Genomic DNA, 14904 nt, shown 5'->3' with positions numbered 1-14904 from the left:
AAGGAGACCATGCACTCACAATGAAAAGAAAATAGCCTTAACTTTGCATTAATCCTGTGTAAATTTCGCTAGAGCTTCAACAACAATCCATGAACTTCTTACAAAATGAGGGAAACCAGTCCCCTTTAAATAGGCTCCAAAATTGGATGAATGGCCCAGATCTAATCTAAACAAGCGGCCCAGATTCATCCATAAAGCATGGTCGCCCATACCCATAAATGGGAGGCAAATATCAACAACCACCCCAAAATGAGTAATAACTACCCAAAAAGGATAATTAAAACTTATCCAAAATTATCCAAAAAGGTGCATTCATAAAGTTTTACATTTTAGTTGACTTGAAAGTCAAATATGACCCTTTTGGCCAAAGTGCACTTTTCAAAATTTAAAAAGGAAAAAAGTGCATTTTTAGGAAAACACTTTTTCTTTTCCAACTTCAAATCCTTTTATCAAAAATTGACTTTCTTCATGCAAATATTCCCACTAGAGATCTCAACCTGCTGCACGTTCCTCATGAACATACTCCTGGAACCTGATACATAATTTGAAAAGCAGACTGAATGGAGGCATAGGAGGATGGCGAATTTTATATTGCATGCCTTCGAGGTATTGGTCTACCTGCTTCAGACCATCTTGCCAACTGTAACAATTACGCTCAAAGCACAACATGTCCGAGTGGAATTGACCGGCGAAGCTTAGGTCCTTAGTGGAATGAGTGATCTTATTTGTTCCCAATCTTTCCTCCCAGTCTGGCGGTATCACTTCATCGGATTGGTCATTTACCCATCCCAAAACCATTGATCGAAGGATTATCTTGCCAAGTTCCTGCATGGTTTTCAGAATTACCTCGCATGCATTGTGTTCTCTATCGATGATTTCCTTCGCATCATTCTTCATGTTGACAGTCCAATACCATTCCTTAAGAGTGCTGATGTTATGAGGATCTAGGATGGTGGGTAATGTAGGAATCTGTGCATGGGTCCAGAAAAGAGCGTTCATGAGGGGAAGAGTAGTGGCAGCCACTTTCTGGATGTGGAGGGATTCCCTCTTTACCTCTAATAACTTAACCAAAGCGGTTTCTCGGTGGTGAGCCATTTCCTTCACTTCCTCAAGGATTCGTTCTCCCATACTCCTTCAAGTTCTGTTGTGGTCCTCTGTGCCAATGCTGTCGAGGGAATGTGGGATTCAGAGGCATTGTGTAATGATCTTAGGAGTTGATCAATGTACCCTTCGACCTGTTCAGCACGGGCCCGATACATATCCTTCTCAGCTGTTATCTCTTCAAGTTGCTTGAGTATGTTTTGCACTGAATCCTTGAATTCTTCTTTTTCTTGCTCCTTAGTGGCTCGTCCAATGGGGACAGTCGTGATGCTATAATCTGCCAGTGTGATCTGATTTGCTGGCTTATCTGCAGGCAGGGTGGCAATGTGAAGGGTGCGGTTCCTTTGCTCATCTTTAGTCATTTTGGAATATGCCTTGGGCTTTTTCTTCCCCTTAGCTTTAGCTTGGTCTATGCGTGAGAAGATGTCCTCCAGATCAATAGGTGGTTTGGTGGCGGCCTTGCGCTGGGCTCTGGCAATTAACCATTCTTGAGGCACTGTTTGGGTTGATGATATGGTTAAGTTTGCATTCTGTTCTTTGAGGTTTTCAGCTGACTCATCACAAATTTGCAGCTGTTTTGTTACCGGAGGGGTGGGGGAGGTGCCAAGTTCCTTACTTGCAGCTGAACTTTCTCCCATTTCACTGAACAGTTGTCTGGCGGCTTCGTGTGATGGTTGCTCTTCAGCCCTTTCGAGCTCGCGGGTCTCCTCTGCCCTTTGCTCTCCTTCAACGGTATAGTCATCTTTGGTTGTATTATGGAGCAGCAACTCATGGCGACTTTGTTGCGTGGGTTGATGCACTTCAATCCCTTGAATGGATGGAATCTCTCCTTCCTTTATTGGGTTACCCGGTTGGGTTGATTCAATGGCTCTTAGCTCAGCTTCTAACATGTCGGGTGCGGGAGGATCATCGGCTCCAAACGCATCAATGTCACTTTGAGAAGGCGGAGCAGGTATATAATCTAATTCCACTACATCGTCGGACGAACTGGGGTCCTTTGACGATGAAGTGACCTCTGGTCTTCTTATAGGAATCTTTTCCCTTCTCGTTCTCTTGGACGTCCGCGTCCCTCTGCAAGCCTTAGCCTTCTTTCTCTTCTTAGGTTTCTCAATTTCTTCTTTGGGTGCACTGGACGTTCCTTCATCTTCGGAAGACTGAGAATCGAGGCTGCCCATTAGGTGGTAAGTGAACTGGACTCCCTCATGAATTAGCCTCTCAATCCGCTGATGTAACCATTGGTCTGTGTATCTTGCTAGGGCTGCCATGATTGCCTCAAAATCAGTGATTGGGTCCCGTGATCAATCAACACCTGGCAAAAGATGCCTTACTGCCTCAAATTCTCGGACTTGAAGGCAATTCCCTGAATCTGTGAGTTGATCTGGGACCCGGCGATATTCGAAGAGCCGCATTTGCTGCACACTCAGCCTAGAATATTCACGTCTCCGGACTTCGTAGTCATCAAAGCAATTTTTCCAATAGTCTTCAACTGATTCCTTTGCTCTGTACCACCTGCCATAGGCTCTCTTCGCCAGATTATTGTGATCGAAATATTTTCTCGGAAAATGGTCCTGTAGGCCATAAGAGGCCAGCTCTGCAAGGGATTCCTCTGCTAGGGTGGGGGTCTTCAGATGGACGTCCTGGTTGCTTATGATCATGGGGAACGCGAATCCTGCCTGCTTGCTCTCTTTGAGTAAGATGCCGACCGGACGTGACTGCCTTGCGACCTCCATAAGAACTACTTTGTCGATTGGGTACCGTGGAAGTCGGAGAGGGGCACCATCAAAGCCCGCTATTCGGATATAGGAGAACTTTGGGAACTGGATGAACCAGGCCCCGTATCTCTGTACTAGAATAGTAGCTTGCTCTGAGAGCCTTATGTGTAATCCTCCCTGCATTAGTTTGACCAGGCGCATTGTGAAGGCATCATTGACGCGCTCATTTTGGCCAACTGCATAAGTTGGGCTGCTCTTTTCCCTCTGAGCTATATCTTGGTAATGTAGTTGTGGGTAACAATCATAGACCTTTACCTGACCAGGCCCATTCCCGATTTCACCTTTCATTATCAAACTTGGTAGCGGCTGGTTCTTGGCGAACATGTAGACCAAATAAGAGGTCATAGTGAAGTATTTCTTCGTTTCAAGCTCAATCAACTGAGTGTGGATGTTGTCGCTTATGATCTGGGCCCAGTCAAACTTAGACTTCCCAGCGAAGACTTGCTCTGTGAAATAAAACATCCACTCTTCAAAGTAGTTGGATTTAGGAAGTCCCATAACTCGGCTGAGTAATGTGACCATATCCCCATGCTCATTATGAAAATCAATTCTAGGGGTCTTTTTCACAATCTTGGCGCTCGGAAGCCTTCTCTCCTTGTACCACTCTTTGTTGATCAGTGCTTTGCATTGGGTCGGATTCATATCATATGCCCCTTGTGCTTCATCTATAGTCATGGCCGTGGCATTGTTTGGGAAGGGAATGTCGAATGCATCGCCAATGGCCTCAGGAGTGAAGTTGGCGAGAGTCATATTCTCGAGGAGCACCAATCTGGAATTTGGCTGATAATGCCGGGCAGCCTCTAGTTCTACTACTAACTCATAGTTCTGTATTGTTGGAGGAAATCCTGCCACCTGGGTGATGCCACTTTCCACCATCTGTCTAGGCTTGCCATATGCGTTAGGGGAGAAGACCCGATTCCTGAAGTCTTGGATGTCGATATGGCCTAGGTTGGTATCACCGATTTTGTCCCAGACGCTCTGAACTTTTGACTCCCTCAATCCTCCTCTTTGATACTGATACTTCATCCTTTCAACTTTGCGTGGGATATCTGATTTGGGTGCTCGCGATGTCTCGGCTGCAGTGGGCGTCTTTGATGATTCTACCACCGATTTAGGCATTTATCCTGCATAGTTGGACGCGGATTACGAGGCGATACAAAAGAAGTAAGGCAGGTTAGATAGAAAATACTCCAGCATTCAAGGATTAATTCAAAATTTAGATTGGCAATGGAGCGACATTTCTAGCTAAAAGCTTAATTGATTTAAACCAAAGTATTCATGAAGCTTTTGATCGCGAATTTATACTTTAACACTTTCTGGATTAATTCTCAATAGGGACAAAGCTCGAAAAATTCTCCTAAGTTTGAAAATGCAATTTCTGGTTAAACCTTAGGAGCAAATTCTAATTTTGATTGCTTTGCACAACTTTTTACAAGCGGAAAAAGATGCGAATTTCGGAAATTTAAGCATTTTAATCAGATTTCGCACAGACATCTATTTGATTTATAAGTATTTCAGATGATCAAGAGAGGCAAAGCGTACTTACCTGATGAGAGTGGATGGCGAGAAATTGCCCGACTTGCTGCGTAAAGATGAATGGATAGTTCTGCAAATTTCGAAGATTAACGTTTATCTCCTTAATTCGAATTTTCGCGGTCGCTATTTTGAAAGGAATTTATCATATTAGACTAAGCGATTTTACCTTGGGCAATTGGTAATTTGAACTTGAGTGACTAGAATGGTTTGTGCAGTGTTTTACCTTGAATGTGAATCGCGCGAAATTGGCTCTGTCTCCCTTTCAAAATCGGACGTGATCTTCCCTTTACGCGAAATTCGGCAGTATGGAGGGGGTTTTTTTTTAAATAACTTCAAATTCTTTACTTGCCGCACGCGTTGCAGTTTTGAGGTTTTATGGCGAATTTTGGAGTTATGGCACTGTTCTGCAAATTTAAACTGTGTTTCCTAAACCCTACGGGCGAACTTCAGACCATTGCTTTCGGGGGGAATGGAGGATTTTATTAACTTCGAATTCCTTATACTTGGCCTACGCGCTGCAGCTTTGGGCTTTATGGCGTATTTCGGACCTTGGAGAGGTTCTGCAAACTTCGGAGATTTCGACGCCGTTTGCAAACTTCTTCAAATTTCGGACTCTTAACGCCCTTCGCATTTTCAGAGCTTTCACGCCTTTCGGCAGACTAGAGTATTTTGGAGTTTTAATGCCTTTGCGATTTCAGAGTTTTCACGCCTTTCGGCGGACTGGAGGCATTTTCGGACCATGCATGGCCTTTTGCAAGTTATACTAACTTCGGATCCTTAAGGCGTCCTTCGCGATTTTGAAGATTTTCGGAGCTCGACGCCTTTTGGCGAATTTCGGACCTAAGGTGCCTTTCGCGAGTTTGAAGATTTTTGGAGTTCAAGCACACTTTTGCAACTTAAAAAAAACTTCGGACCTTTTGCCTGTTCTTGCAAATTCCTTGAATTTCAGACCTTTGGCCCAATTTTGCAAACTTTTAAAAAACTTCGGACCCTAAGCCCTTTTTGCAAATTTCGGAGCGTTTAGATGTTTTTGCAACTTTATCATATTTTCGAATTTCGGCCCTGTTGACGTGTATTTTGTACACAATCATACACAGAATAAAATACCTAAAGGCATCTTATCCTCTCTTGAGAAAATAGTCTCTAACTGCTGAAGATTCGCATAAAGGATCAGTTAGGTAGACTCCAAGGTTCTTTGATGTAGGGTCTCTACGTGTGGACAAGCTCCAGTGGTATGATGTGATTTGCTGGAATCACAAGGGGACTTACATTGAACTTCCGATCTGCTTTGCTGGACACAAGCTCTTACTAACTTAGATTTGAAAAATAGAAAAAGGATAAGGGCGAAGAGAGGATCTAATCCTAATACTAAGAATGTAGGAGCAATGATTGATTTTTGATGAAACTCTAACTAGGTCTTGTTTTGACATCAATGGAACATCTACACAAGACTAGTGCGATCTTCTATGGGAAGCTTTATGATGTTCAAATCATCACCGCAGACATAGATACCATCCAAGTTGATGCATATCAATGAAGAGGCAACAAATTGAAATTGAGCTTAGGCTGAATGATTCCAGTTGACTACGCAAGGCAAGTCTGCAATCAACAAACTGCTAGTAGTATGGATGTACGAATTCCACCATCAATCAATCACACTTCCTCCATTCATCTAATTATCTACCATCTAAGATTGAAGACTTCAACAAGAAACCATGCAAATTGCAAGAAAACGACATATTTCACCATTACTTCAATGAAAATGGAGTTTGTTTACAATCAATGGCAACAATTTCTTGCCTTGTCCTCCTATTCTACTCTAATTGCTATTCTATCAATTATTTACAACTCTCTCTAATTCTATCTAAAATTCCCTTACAAAATGAAATGCCTGGGCTTATATAGTGCCCACAATACAATTTGATGGCTTAGATCAATTCAAGATCAATGGCCAAGATTTTACAATGAAAACCCTAATTAGGGTTTGTTACAACCATTACATAACATTTAATGCTTGACCAATGATAAAATTGTATTGCTTGGACACATGTCCCTTCTAGAAAAAATCGACCAATGGATAGCCAGGGTAGGTACATCGGAGTTTGTGCCACCTTCCATGAGTTAAGTACATTGAATCTGGACATGCTGAGATGGACTTCACTGATTGGAGAAATGATGACTAGGACGCCACCTCATTTGACACTTGTAACTTGGTAGATATTCAACTTGATGTTGTTGAGAAACTTGCTTTAATTAATTCCTCTGGATCTATTTTGCTTCTTCAACGAGCCCTTGTTCTAACTCCTTGCGTCCTTGATGTGCAGGATGATGATGTACCTCGCCTTGGAACGCTGGATTGAAAGAGTTCGCCCTTGTCCTGGCTTGATCGTCCTGGCGAAGACCGTCCTTGATCCGGCTTGATTTTCCTTGAAGAGATCTCCATTTGATGCCTACACAACATTTCAAAATTAGAAACATGATTTTGCAATACATAACATAAATTAGAGAGCAAATTTTTAGGAAACTTAATGATAAGTCCTTTATTAATCATTTCCTAAAAACGATTGAGCTAAGGCAAAACAAAATTTCAAAATTCAAAATTAAGGCAATGACGATCAAAATTTGAGATTAAAACAAGAGATCTTGCCATACCTTACTTGAGAGCTTAACTCTAAAATGCAAAATGAATAAAATTGCCTAGGCAAAATTGACGTAAGATGGTCATCAACGTGATTCTTCTTCAAAATGACAACTTCGCCACCTTTGATATGTCCTTGGCAAGTTCGCTCAAGTGAGATTAAGTTCGCACCACCTTTGGATAGATGTTTCGCCTTGGATAAAACTAGTGCCTTCTTTTGTTTTGAAATGAAATTCGCTCCTTCAAACACACTCGCACTCCCTTGATGATGTTTGCGCCTTCCTTGACAAGACCCGCACCTTGAAGATAATTTCGCACTTCTCCCTTTGAGATCGCATGAAAAATGATAATGTGAAAATAATGATTCTCACCTCCCTTTATAGCGCTCATCTCACAATTACCACCTTAGGCCGACTTGATAATTAATAAGGCAAATTTAAAATAAACTTAAAAGGCCGACCTTCAAAAACAAATAAATACCAAGCGCTCCTTTTGATTTTTAATGATTAATTAATAATTAATTAAATGCCTTTGACAAATTCGATTTTTACAAGGCAAAATAATTAATTAACATTAAGCGCAATATTTAAATGCTATTTTTAATAAAATATCGATTTTGTTAGCATTTAAATAAATTAAAAAAATGTGTTTTAAGCGCCAAAATGAAAAAGTGAGAAGATACGTACCTCATCGCCCTGGTCCCTGACTGAGGGACAGGAGCGATCCATCAATTTGGTCATGATTCTTGCAATTTTTACGTCCAAGGTCCTTATTTCCACGTTGGAATTGCCATTTTCGCTAGGTCCTTTGAGCTTAATTGACTTGTTCTTGCAAATGAATATCCTTTAGATATGATATCGCCCTGGTCCCTTGGAGAGGGACAGGAGCGATCTCCATTGTTTCTCCTTGATCTTGCATCTTTGAACTTCAATCTTCATTGTGGGGACAAACAACGTTATTCCTTCATTCCTTTCTCATTTCACTTGAATTTTACAAGGCGCTTGATGTTTAGAAGATCATCGCCCTGGTCCCTTGGAGAGGGACAGGAGCAATCCTTGTGTCCTAGCTCAAATTTGCAAACTTTTGATCTTCGTTCTTCGTTCATTGCCTTCCAAAGGACGTCCTCGATCTTGCCCACCCTTGCATTGTCTTGATTTTGTCGGAACATGAGTGTTTTAGTAAAAATCGCCTTGGTCCTTGTCCAAAGGACAGGAGCGATATAGCCTCTTGGTACAAATTGGTGATCGTTTGACGTTTGAAGCCTTTGGTATATCACCTTCGAAGGACGCCTTAGACCTTTTATCACCTTGCAAAACATTGACTCAACGTGATTTTTGTATGAATTAGCCAATATATTCAACATCGCTCTGGTCCCTTCCTGAGGGACAGGAGCGAACTTCAAGTTTTTAAGCTTGTCCTTGCGTTCTTCAACTTGCCATTACCTTCAATGCGTGAAATGACGTCCCTTGATTCCTCTTGGTGGCTTGATACTTGTTAAACTTTCAAAATCTTGGTCTTTATGGAAATTTCGCTCTGGTCCCTTCCTGAGGGACAGGAGCGAATTAGGATATTTTAGAGCAAATCCCTCAATGTGGCGATCCTTGTAACTTTGTGCTTGATGGAGATGCTTCGAAACGTCCTTGGTACCTTGTTCTTCGCCTTGGAGTGTCCTGATCTTGGAGGGACGGCAATATAATCATCATATCGCCCTGGTCCCTTGGAGAGGGACAGGAGCGCTTTTCGCTCTGGACCCTTGGAGAGGGACAGGAGCGCTTTTCGCTCTGGACCCTTGGAGAAGGACACGAGCGAAATTTGACTTTTCGCACTCTCAATCAGGACAATTTTAATGGAATATAACATTTAAGTATAAGAAAGAAGAAACATTACTTATACTTTAAGTTATATTCCATATATACTTTCAGGATGTTTGAGAGTGGTTTCAGACCTCCAGGAGTTATATTGCAAAATCTAGCTTTTGGAGGTTTTTTCAGTTTCCAGACTTAGTCAAATTCAGGATCAGGGCATTCCAGACTTAGCCAAATTTCAGGATCAGGACCTCACTCAGGCCGGACTTGCTATCCTATGTGATCCCCTGGGCGACGCTTCAAGTTATATTCATTTGATAAAATGCACCTCTCTGGACCTTTTCACATCGTCAAGACGTTTAAAATCCTGCAAGGACAAAGCAAAATTGGATTTGTAGCTCCGGTCCTCCACTGAGGGACAGGAGCGATTTTTCCCTTGGAGGCATTTCTGTGCTCATGAAAATCTTCAATTTATATTCAATGGAAAGATCTCGCCTTTCTCCATCACTTCCAATTCGTAATTCATCTTGACCCTGCAGGAATAGTAAAATATTTGAAAACGAGCTCCCGTCCTTCACTGAGGGACAGGAGCGATTTTGCTCCTACAGGCCAAAATAACATGATTTTACACATTTTAACACTTCACAAGGCGAAAACAAATCATTTGAGATGCCTAGGATCAAAAATCAAAAATGTCAAAATTTGGTCAAAAATATTCAATTGGACAAAAATTCACATTTCATCTTCAACACATAGACAAATTTAAGCTCTGCATTCAAAATTCCAATTGAAAATAGACCATTCTGGCGAATTCATTGCATTCAAAATTTGCATTCTAGAAAAGGAAATTCAAAAAGCTCTCAAAACTGACTGGATTCTGGCCTGAAAAGACGGTAATTAAAACCCTAAGGCTTGACCCTAAATCCAGACAACTAACAAACTAACAAAACCCTAGAAAAGCAAAGCGAAAACGAGCAAAAAACAAAAAACATGGGTCCCCATTTGCAATGGGGCGATGTGTGAAAACGTCACAACAGGCCCCAGGGTCCGAAATGAGGTGACTTAAGTGAATTTCGGACCATTTGGGGTCTTTTGCAAACTGAAGGTAATTTTGGACCTTTTGCCAGTTTTGGGGATTTTTCGAATTTTTTGAGAATTTAACCCCAGGGTCCGAAATTCGGCCCCCTAGGCGATTTTGGCAATCTTTTAACCTTTTGAAGTTTTAGAATTTTAGCCTCTGGGTCCGAAATTCGATGACTTAGGCAATTTTGGCAACTTTTGAAATTTCGGACCCTTTGCCAGTTTTCACAGTTTTTAAGGCATTTTCGGACCTTAGGCCCAGTCTTGCAAATTTTGGAGTTTTCTCTCAATTTGGCCTGAAAGTCCAAAATTTTATTCCTAGAGCGATGTTGGGGATTTAGACTTTCTCCTCGAGAAGCGCGAGATTGGGCACTTGGGCAAGTTTTGCAACCTTGGCATTTTGGCTAGGAAATTCGCTCCTTCATCGGCAGGCGAAAATCATCCTTTATTCAAATCCCATAAACATCGCAAGGACAAACCTTATGCAATCTATCTCATCGCTCTTGTGCGAAAAACGACAACTTTGGGTCCTCGTGCGACCTTTAGACGCACTTCTCTTTGCTTGGCGGGCTTCGCCAATTTCTATCACCTTATGCCTATTCAAGGCGATTTCACAATTTTGAACAAACTCTTGGCATTCATGCCCGAGGGCTAGACTAGCCTGATGGATTCATCGACTCTTTTCATTGACATCATCACTTCATGGACCAGTTGCGGGCTCGCTTGGAAGGACACAAGACACTTTGCGCAAAACTCAACAGGGCGAGAACGAAAGGCTCAAAAACAGGAAGGGGGACCCTGTCGGCGACAGGGAGCATGTGCAACGCACAACATTACCCCATTCTGGAAACTTGGAGAAACATTGGTTAAAAGCCCAAAAATAAGGGTAAAGGTCTGGGTGGTGGTTATCCTAGTTATCTATAAGCTAGTGATGTGTAGATGAAATATGGAGAGCAATGTGTTACTAAAGCATGCATCTTTGGTGTCCTTAGAATCTTGTGTGAAAACATTAAATCCCCATTTGATAACATAAATTCACAATGAAACCTTATAACCTCACTATACTGAACACATTTGGAACGAACTTAGCTTGAAGTTGGAGATCTCATGCTGAAGCAACAATGTCTCAAGTCACATATATGCTAGAATTCTAGATGACCAAAGCAGACAATATGAAGGAACAGGAAATCTAGTATCATTAGATGCATTCAAATCAAATCAACGGCCAAGAACAATTTTACTCTGTGAGAAACTGTTACAAGGTGAGAGTTTTATAGTTGTGTAAATACTGTACGATAAAAGCTGTACATCTATATACCTACAGTCAAGTTTTCATCTTACAGATAAAAGTCTTTGCACGAATGGATTTTAGATTCTGTATAAATGTAATTTGACCAGTCTGTTTCAAATTTCTTGTCCTAGTTAAGTCTTATTGGGAAAAAAACCTATAGCAGTCTCATAGGATCTGTACAAAGTAATAGCTTTTTATACAGTTTGAAGAAGCTTGTTATACGAATGTTATTGTGTTCAAACACTTTATGAAGGATTTTCTTACATAGTTTTATGAATTTTTAAAACCTGTATGAGCCGACTGAAAACAGTAAAAGAGGAAATTGTAGAAAATAGGAAGTATTGTTAATGAAATAGCGTAGTATATACAATTAGAAATAAATAAAGTGGAGATAAATTGGATGATTTTGATTCTGCCACTATAATTGCTATTTTGGTTGAGTAGAGCTGGCAAATGAAAGCCATTTTAGATTTTTCTATAAACAACGATGGAATCTTCCTAGCAAGTGATTGTTGGATTGAGATTATTTGCAAAGCTTGTGTACATGAATAATTTCTATTTGTTTGAAATTAACGGTTAAAAATAATAATCTTTACCCATGAAGGGAAATATCTGCAACAATAAGACCTAGATATTCCTAATCTTCCAACTTTATCTGAAGCGTTGGGAGTCTTGTTAATTTTTGATTGTTGTGTTCTGTTGTACAATTTGAAACTTAATAATCGTGGTAATTCATTAATAATTTAATACATTTTGAAATTTCTGCTATTCAACAATACAATTTGAATTTTTTTCTCTTTCAAATGAATCTGGAGTGCAATAAACCATGAACCAGTGCCAAACATTGCCACAAGGTATAGCCTAGAAGTTAACTTCCTGCATACCCAAGATGTTTACTGATTACAAATGAAAAGCCAGTGCCCATTCAGGTAGGGCAAACCCTTTTTCCAGGTATGTGGAGGTGACTCCATGGACTTGACCATTCTTTGGTGGGAATGGAATGTATAGTGACAGACCTCCCTTTTGGCTTGCAGGATCCCTTTTGGCCAGATTTGAACAATGTGTATGCACACACTAGGGGTGATGAAATTGTGGTGTGAGACCAGGAGTTCCCCTAGCGGTTGGGGTAGTAATTTGGACAAACGTAACAAACATTCTAAGAGAAAAAATTCTAAAGAACTTATTCCTCTGAAGCTATAGATTGAACTCATTTGTTGATTCATGAGATGACATTTTTTTCATTTTTGTCTTCTTTTCCCAAGTCTTTTTTTTTCATAGTTTGTTTCTTGTGTTTGCTTTTCTTCTTTCTGAACAACAAAAGATGATATTTCATACCTCATGATATCTCCTGTCTCTTAATATCACATTTTTCATTTTTTTTTTGTCTTTTCCCAAGTTTTATTTTTTCATAGTTTGTTTGTTGTGTTTGCTTTGCTTATTTCTAAACAAAAGATGATATTTCATATCTCGTGATTTCTCCTCTGGCTTTTAGGTTCACATTTTTCATTTATGCTGTCTTTTCCCAAGTTTTTTTCTTTTTTCATAGTATGTTTCTTGTGTTTGCTTTGCATCTTCCTGAACAAAAGATGACATTTCATACCTAATGATAGCTCCTCTGGCTTTTAGGGTCACTATTTACAAACTTGCCCCTTCTCAATTGACTTTTTCTTTCTAGTTAATGATTGTGGACTCTTTCTTGGCTTGCCCTATATAGGATTAGATGAAGGATATTGTCTCTGTTTGACTTTTTTGTTCTATGTATGCCCAAAAGATTACTACAATCACACTTTTGCTAGCCAAAATATAATGTGAAGAATAATTATATGCTGCAACTATGGAGCAAAAAATTACCATTTTTTCGCTTTCTGATTGCTTTATTGCTGCAGGTCAACCTTTAATCAAAAGCCTTTATCAAGTGAAAAAAAGAAGTAATTATGGAGTTGGTTACTTTCTGGGGAACATCGAGGTGGTTCTCAACTTGTTCTCTCTCAAGCATAAGCTGTTTATGTTGTTAATGTCCTTCAAGCATGCCTTAATTATGATGTCTATAATTATTCATGATTTTAATTGTGGTACCATCATGTACGAGTCCAATTGTCATTGATTTTTGGCAATTTTGAACACGAGAATGTATCTTTGTTTAATAGCTCCACTAAAGTATTTTTACTATTTCTAAAAAATGATTTTGTTGCTTGGAGGGTCAATTTTGTATAGATGGACAAATAGATAAGGTTCTTATGGAAAATTGTTGAAGTCAGAAATTTTTCTTAAAGCTTACAAATGCAATATTTTCATTTTCTATGTAATGAATATTTTTTCATTTTCTATGTCAAGAATATCATAATTTTGTAATCTAGGAACTTGTGTAATGGCCACATTAAGGGATGCATCCATACATATTATAAACATTTTCCACTTTTGACTTTTATTTTGTTTTTAATGCTTTTCCTAAACTAAGATTCAAACACATCACATATTTGTGTCTTACACAGTTAGAGATGGCTTGAATCTTGTTTTACCAAGTGCCTTTCAGCAACATGTTACACTCTTGAAAGTTTTTTAACTTTCCCTAATGTATTTCAAGCCTTAAGAAAATGCAAATAGCCAAATCAACAAATTATAGAGCAATGATCTTTTTTTCTTAATTACAATACCTCTTTGATTATAAAGATGGACTATAAATTTCACTCCCACAATTTGATGTGGGAGTGGATTTAAATCTTCATCAGCCATGAATTAAAAATTGAATTAAAAATAGAAAAGTGGTGTAAATTACATTATGTCTATTAACATTGCAAAAAAGAGAGGAGGTACCTTTAGACAAAGTTATAGGTGTAAAATTACATGATGTCCATTAACATTGCAAAATCCTAATATTTAAAATGAAAAATATATGCTAGGAAATTGATGAAGCAATTTATTTTGGTATGAATTTAAAATTAGTATTAAATTTTTATCTAACCATAAAAATAAGTTCAAAATAAATAGTTGTTTTTAAAAATAGTATTAAAAACTCTCTTAAATTTGTAAAGTGAAATTATTTTATTTATGGGAAGAAAATTGTTAACTCTAGCAAGATTGCACATTTTTGGAACACGTAAAAACATAAAATATAATAAAACAAACATGGATTACATTGATTTGACAACAATGTTGCTCAATAGTATTAATCACATAAAAGAACAATTTAAAAAACATGTTGAAAAATGAAAAAAATATTAATATTCATTCACTGATACCTAATTCTAAATTCCACATTTTGTAGACTTAAATTATTCTCAAATTGTAAGCATTTTGATAGTTACATGTACTACATTTAGCAACTTGTATATGATAACAAAATTGTTAGCAATGAGTTTGGTATGCGTAATACACGTCCACATGATTAATATGAGATGGAGCTAACTCACACAATGATATACGAATCAACATTTTTGGTTAATGAGAGTAATGCAAGCCTATCTAAGGTTTCCTTTGTTTGGGAAATGTAAAATATTCTAGTATTAATTTTAGGTAGTACCAATGATATTTTGGAAATGCTCCAAATTGTGAGTTCTTGGATGAAGTGTATAGGCCTCTTAAGATCTTTCGTAAATGCGTATATACAAGACGACGTGTAGACTAGATAGGAGAACAAATCAATTTTTTTTTGGTACAAGCAAAGGGCAATAGACTTGGTGG

At 39.0% G+C, this 14904-nt stretch overlaps 1 protein-coding gene across 1 annotated transcript in view; it reads left to right on the top strand.

Moving 5' to 3' along the window:
• LOC131071193 (general transcription and DNA repair factor IIH subunit TFB4) overlaps positions 1-13550 on the top strand; it is a 162251-nt gene extending 148701 nt beyond the window's left edge. The window contains exon 11 of the mRNA XM_058006912.2: positions 13110-13550. Coding sequence (XP_057862895.1) covers positions 13110-13155 — 46 coding nt within the window. The 3' untranslated portion in view covers positions 13156-13550. The remainder of the gene's footprint in view (positions 1-13109) is intronic.
• The last annotated feature ends 1354 nt before the right edge of the window (positions 13551-14904 follow it).

Source organism: Cryptomeria japonica, chromosome 7 (assembly GCF_030272615.1).
Source record: "Cryptomeria japonica chromosome 7, Sugi_1.0, whole genome shotgun sequence".
Taxonomy (NCBI): Eukaryota; Viridiplantae; Streptophyta; class Pinopsida; order Cupressales; family Cupressaceae; genus Cryptomeria; species Cryptomeria japonica.
The sequence above is the reverse complement of the archived record's forward strand: the minus strand, read 5'-3'. Positions and strand labels throughout refer to the sequence as shown.